At 37.6% G+C, this 6,715-nt stretch overlaps 1 protein-coding gene across 2 annotated transcripts in view; it reads left to right on the forward strand.

The window, feature by feature from the left end:
* Positions 1 to 6,715, forward strand: part of LOC128701902 (kin of IRRE-like protein 1) — a 139,257-nt gene that overhangs the window by 97,787 nt on the left and 34,755 nt on the right. For both annotated transcript variants that reach the window (XM_070099824.1, XM_070099825.1), the window contains exons 5-8: positions 702 to 905; positions 1,629 to 1,780; positions 3,089 to 3,233; positions 3,759 to 3,889. In XM_070099824.1, the coding sequence (XP_069955925.1) occupies positions 702 to 905; positions 1,629 to 1,780; positions 3,089 to 3,233; positions 3,759 to 3,889 (632 nt within the window). The remainder of the gene's footprint in view (positions 1 to 701; positions 906 to 1,628; positions 1,781 to 3,088; positions 3,234 to 3,758; positions 3,890 to 6,715) is intronic.

Below are 6,715 nucleotides of genomic sequence, written 5' to 3' on the forward strand. Positions count from 1 at the left end.
GTTTCAATACACTAATTGCATTTTTATCAATGTTTCTTGAAGCAAAAACAAAAAACTTAGTCATATCCCTGTCAAAAACAAAACAAATACGTTTCTCATTTTCTCTAAACATTTAGGTAAATGTAAAGAGAAGAAAACTAGCAAGATAAAAAAAGTAGAAACAATGAAAGAAACAAAAAAGGGGGAAAGAAGATTAGAAAACAGAAAACAGCAAGAGGTTACAAAAACGAGAGATGAGAAATAAATGATAATGTACGAAACAGCAGGAACAAACAAAATACAAAGACAAATAAGCAAAGCAACAAAAGTGGATATAAATAAGTCACAAAAAGAGGTACTAAGACAAATATAGTAAAAATAAAAAGAGTGAAAATAAGTTACGAACAATGCAAACAAAACACAGTGTAAACAAGACACAAATAATGAAAACAAGACAAAAACAACGGAAACGAGAAACAATGAAAGCAAGACAAAGTGTAAACAAAACAAACACAAGGAAAACAAGACACAAACAATGAAATCAAGAGACAAATATTAAAAAAAAAAACATGAAATAAACAGCAAAATTAAGATACAACAATACAAACAGCTTGCAAACGGAATTAAGAACAAAACAGAAAACAGGGAAACAACAACAAAAATAGTAATTAATATTTTTTGCAAATTTTTTTTTTAAAAACATTTGTTTTATTTATTTTCAGGGTCACCCCGACCTTGGGTCAACTGGTGGCACGAAGAGTCTCTTCTGGATGACCTTGTGGAGGAGGCTAAAGGTCAGGTCACAAGGAATATCTTGACCTTGCCTAACCTGACCCGCCAACACCTGTATAGAGTGCTAACCTGTCGTTGTAACAACTCTAACCTAACTGTGGCTCTCGCTGCCACCGTCACTCTCGACATGAGCTGTGAGTGCCACTGGTACTTACCTTTCTGGGGCAATGAGAGAGGCGTTGTGCTAGTGCCAGTGTTCTGTTGGGCCAGGGACAGGGTTCAGTGTGTTATTAAGACAGTGCAAGACTGTTAGTGTCAGTAAATGCAAGAGTGTTAGTGTTAGTCAGTGCAAAATTGTTAGTCTCAGTGCAATATTGTTAGTGTTAGTCAGTACCAAATTATTAAAGTCAATGCCCAAGTAAGACAGCTATAAATTGTTAATGTGTCCTGCTAGGAGAGTTCTAAGTTGCTAAATTCAATGTTCAAGACAGTGCTAGAATGTGAATCTTAATGTCCAGTTAGAACAATATTAGGATGCTAGATTCTACGTCTCGTTACAGTATCAGAATGTTGGTACTAGTCCCCTATTAACTATGTACTAGATAGTAATCTGAAAGACGATTTAAGAGGCTCCAGTTATGATGCATAAAAAAATCAGGGTTGAAATAAGATTATATTTACCAAAATGTGATTTCGATTACATTGTGCCAAAAAGCCAAATTGCAAAAAAAAAAAAGAAGAACCGAGAGAATTTGGGAATCAGTGCCAAGCTCAGGGTATCAACACTACCTTACGAATGCTCTTAATTCTTCATTTCAAATGAATTCAAAACTTTTGGACAAACAATGTATCAGTTCGTAACATCCGTAACCATCAAGTTGGTATCCAGCCACGTACCATCCCTCTCACTTTTACAGTTCCCCCGCTGGAAGTAGGTATTCAAGAGGACAACCTGCCTATGACTGAGGGGAAGGAGTATACCTTATCCTGCGAGGCTAGGGGATCCAGGCCTCCTGCCGTTATTACATGGTGGATAGATGGAGTTCTAATGACAGATACGAAACACCAGGTACTGTTGTATGACGCAAATTTTATAATATATATATATATATATATATATATATATATATATATATATATATATATATATATATATATATATATATATGCAATAAGATCACAGTAAACAGGTGATTTCAGAATATGCAAAACAACCACTCTGAAAGAATAGAGAAATTCCAAGCGCTTTCGTGACTACTCACATTATCAAGGAACTATGTTCCTTGATAGTTCCTTGATAATGTGAGTAGTCACGAAAGCGCTTGGAATTTCTCTATTCTTTCAGAGTGGTTGTTTTGCGCATGTATATATATATATATATATATATATATATATATATATATATATATATATATATATATATATATATATATATATATATATATATAATGTATGTATATATATAAATTCAGAGAGAGAGAAAGACCTTGATCCATTATAGATGCAATGGCTGTATCCTGTACTAATATTTCATTTACAATAAATAATTCTTGTTTGACCTGGATTAAGGATAAATTAAGAGTCATTTTCATTACAGCGTCAAGTGTCACCTACGCCTTTATGCTCCGCACACTCGTATAATTTAACCTTTTGTAAAATTTTCAGTAAAAATGAGTGAGCAAAAATGCTTTGAATAATGAATATGACTTTTTTGCATCTTAAGGTGGGCCTGAGTTCCGTAATTATCTCTTATAATTGAATCATTGATTATTAATTTACCGAGACATCAATCAGGACTTTGTTGGTTACCAGTTTCATAACTATAACCACAATTTTTAAAGGGGTGAAACGGTAAGCCAGCGGAAGGCCTCGATTAGATGACCAAAAGCTCCAACGGTTGGTCATCATCTAACACCGGCGTCAGGAAACACTTGGCCTGTTTCCTGACTAACCTTTCCTAACCTAACCAGTTTAATTTCTGTGAAATGTTTTCTAATTTTATGTCATTGACTCACTTAGATAATACACGAGAGTCCTTAATCTCGATAGAGGTAAATAGTTCCTCTCAATGTGGACTTTCAAGTTCTCTGCTGTCACTCTTTCTCATGTACACTCATGTTCTCTCATATCTATAGCACCAGTATTCACTTATGGTAATAATAACCTTCAGAGGGGGTGCCTTGATTAACCTTCAGAGAGGGTGCCTTGATTCTAGAGGATGACTTGATATAATGGAGTAAATTATCTCGTCTGGGATCAATCTTAATTTCCCACCAATTTCCAGAAGCTGCATGATCCTCCGTGAGTTTAGTGTTCTTTCTTACATAAATAATATTTATATAGTGGTAGCGACAGTAACCTATTGTTGTGGTGTCAGGTGACACAAGAGGGGCAGGTGAGCGTGTCCACACTTCACCTGGTGCCCAGGAGGAATAACAATGGAGCTGTGGTTTCTTGTAGAGCTGACAACCCTAGATTGTCTGCCGCTGCTCTGGAAGACTCGCGCAAACTTCTTGTTTACTGTGAGTATACTCCACTTATCTCTCATTCTCTACCTTTCACTAATCATCTTCCAGTTTTGTTAATGAAAATAATCAAACTTTTTTATAAATGATTGGATTTATTAAATAATTTGTGGCTACAGATTCAATTAGATAAAATTTATGACCCTTTTTAAAATTCCACATTTCATCTCTGCGCATCGGATACATATACTTGCCCTTTGCCTCAGTGAGACACATGTGCATCACATGGGTATCTTTATTGTCGAAATGTGACAGATATTATGACAGATATTGTAGATATTTACCTACAACATTTCCATGTATTCGACTGAAGAAGTCTGATAAACAAGAGAAACATTTCAACAATAATGATAAGTAATGAACATGCGTCTTACTGAGAAAAATTCTGTACACAACATACCTTGGTTTCTGTTTTTACTCGTTTCAAATTGATGGACCCAATTTCAAAGCAGTATACAGTATTCATCGGGTCCATCAATTTAAAACACCCTGTAATTCATCTACACACTCCTTCGTCCACAGACTCTCCTCGCCTCCACCTACGTGCTGGCCAGACACTTAATATGAGCAACATTAAGGAAGGAGATGATGTATACTTCGAGTGTGATATCAAGGCCAACCCAAGCGTCTTCAAGGTCCAGTGGTTCCTTAATGTAAGAAGCTGCAGCTTTTACGATAGTTCGTAAACGTTTTATTAGTATTTCTCTGTGAGTGTTTCCAGTTATTTCAAGCGCTAGCTGGGAACGTTTTATGTTTGCTGAAAAATGTAAGACAAGTCATGCGGAAAACAATGACTCTTTGTGCTTCTCTTTTAGTGTTTACATTTTGTGTTTGCCGTCTCATTCTCACTTTATCGTTCATTGCTTTTTTTTATTAATTATTTAGAGAATGTATGAGAAAATACAGTCACACAAACAAAGCGCCCACCCACCCACTCACACACACACACACACACATACACACAGAGGCAAGGCCAGGAATGAAACTCGACCCCTGCAGCCACAACGAAGTGAATACATTTAGATAAATACACATACACACAACTCCAGTGTATTTTCATCCAGGGATCTGTGCAGAATTGACTGGTGTCACAACGCGGATAAGGGCAGGTACTAACAACTAGACGTTCACCTACATAAGCTGCAAGCAAAGGAAGGTCTTATATCAGAACGGGTGAAAATCAAAGAATAAAACAACTGGAATCCCAAAATTAAGTGGAAAAGGAGATTTAGCTGAAAATAATGGAGAAGAATGACGGTGGCCAGGGCAAGACTGGATATTAACTGGATTTACATTAAAGGTGGAAGAAAACTTTGAAAGGTAGAAAAGATACAAAAACTGGAAGAGGTTCTGAAGCGAGGGGAGAAAGAGGCAAAGAGAATGAAAACAGCAGGAGGGAAGATAGGGGGAAGAGAAGAGGAAGATGATAAGACCTTTGTGGAAATGCATTAAGGAGAACGGGAGGAATGGGATATAGCAAGAACACCAAAGATACTAATAAATAAGACACTTGTGCACAAGTATTTTATTTATCAACTTGTCTGTTTTCTATGCCATTTATTAAAAAAACAAAGGAACTGTTAACAACTGGCAAGATAATATGGACGACAAAAATGGGAGGAGCAAAAGAGGATGGTCGATGATGATTCATGGCTTCCCTGAAGCCGATGGGTGAACAAGTGATGAGACAAGGGTGGTGATGGTTCAAAAGACTCAAGCAGTCATTGCAATGGCAGGAGGAGACTTCGAAGTACAGCAAACGACAAATGTTCAGAGAATACAAAGGTGACCAAAGGACAAAACACGGCCGGTGAAGTGAGTGACTAAACACTTCAAACTTACCTTGACACTTCTCCACTCTCTCCAGATTAATGTTGCCTCTGTATTCGACTGAAGAAGCCTGCTGCACAGGCAGAATATATTGGCATTAAAGATATCCAATTGATGCACATGCATCCTGTTCATGACGCCAAGTCAACTCTTGCAATAGAAATGGCAAGAGAAAGGAATATATGAAGGAAAACGCTGGTAAGAAAAACGGTAAGATATCAACTTGTGCAACTCGATGAAGGAGAGGAAATAGCCGAGGAAAAGAATAAAATACCTATCAACACAAAAATGGAGAAATAGGAAAAGCGATAATAGGTGCGGCATCTCCGCTTCCTGAGTTACACTATTTAATAACTCGCACATAGGAGAAAGATTATGACAACGTTTCGGTCCTACATGAACCATTAACTAGTGACACTAACACACGAAGATGAGGGCGCTCTTATCTTTGTGTCTTACTGTGACTAGTCAATGGTCAAAGTCGGACCGAAACGTTGTCATAAGCTTTATTCTTCTATGTGTGCATTATTTGTAAATTGTTCCAGTCACGGTATTATGCCACCCTTCCCCACTCAAAAAATTCCATTTCTCCTGCTCGAGGAGAGATGGCATCTGAGAGACGACATTTTACCATGTGGTAGTAACTCCAGCTCTGTTGGAACCAAACCTTTGAAGCTCAAGTAGCTGATTAACCCTTAATGGAAAACCTGACGATTTCCTCATTACCTTACTGACGTCTGCCAGCTTCGGCTGCCGGATTTCACACTTTTCATGTGGCCCATTCTACGTGATGGAATGACACGGAAAAAAACAGTTAGCTTTTGTTCCTACTGTGTAACTAACACACAGAATAGGGTAAAAGGATACTGTTGATGTATTTAATTTTGTTTAGAGAAAAAAAATTAAAAATCTCCCCTACACAACCCCTAATCCTTGCACACTTGCACTCACAATATTGACAATTTCCAGTGTAAGAACCCTTACCACATCCACCCCCTTACGCTAAACCCCAACACTGTACTTTCAGACGCACGTGCATGCATGCATGGATGCGTGTATGGGCCTATATGTGAGTGAGTGTGTGTGTGAACGCTTTAAGGATTGTAATATATCTCTTGAAACGACTCGAACTGGAAGTATCCTGGCCTAACCTACTCATTACTAAACAATGGTTATATGCTGGTTGACTGCCTGTGTCCTCCTGCGGGACTCCGCCAGCGGCGCTTAGTCTCCACTAATCTGAAGTGAGAGAAAGTTTTCCTTTCACAGCTAAAAGATAAGAGCATTAAAAAGCCTAAACGATTGGTCAGTTTGCTTCCACAAAATTGGGGTGTTTTTCGCCAGCCAAAATCTTGCCTCTCTACGTTATCTCGTTTAATCTTGATATCTGTCATGCATTTATCTAGGTATTATCATCCATTGGAAATATTTTCTATTTTCACTGGTTTCGCAGAGATGTTAGGAAATACTTCTTTAGACTTAGAGTAATGAAGAGGAGCCACCGAGATAAAAAAAAGTAGTAAATGCTGAGTTTAAACACAGTTATATGAATAGGTATGATAGGGCTCACGAGGCCAGCAGAGAAGACGGAGACCATGAGCTGAGACTTTTGTGATTCTGCCTTTATTCTCTTGACATTTATTGTTATT

Source organism: Cherax quadricarinatus, chromosome 69 (genome assembly GCF_038502225.1).
Source record: "Cherax quadricarinatus isolate ZL_2023a chromosome 69, ASM3850222v1, whole genome shotgun sequence".
Classification (NCBI taxonomy): Eukaryota; Metazoa; Arthropoda; class Malacostraca; order Decapoda; family Parastacidae; genus Cherax; species Cherax quadricarinatus.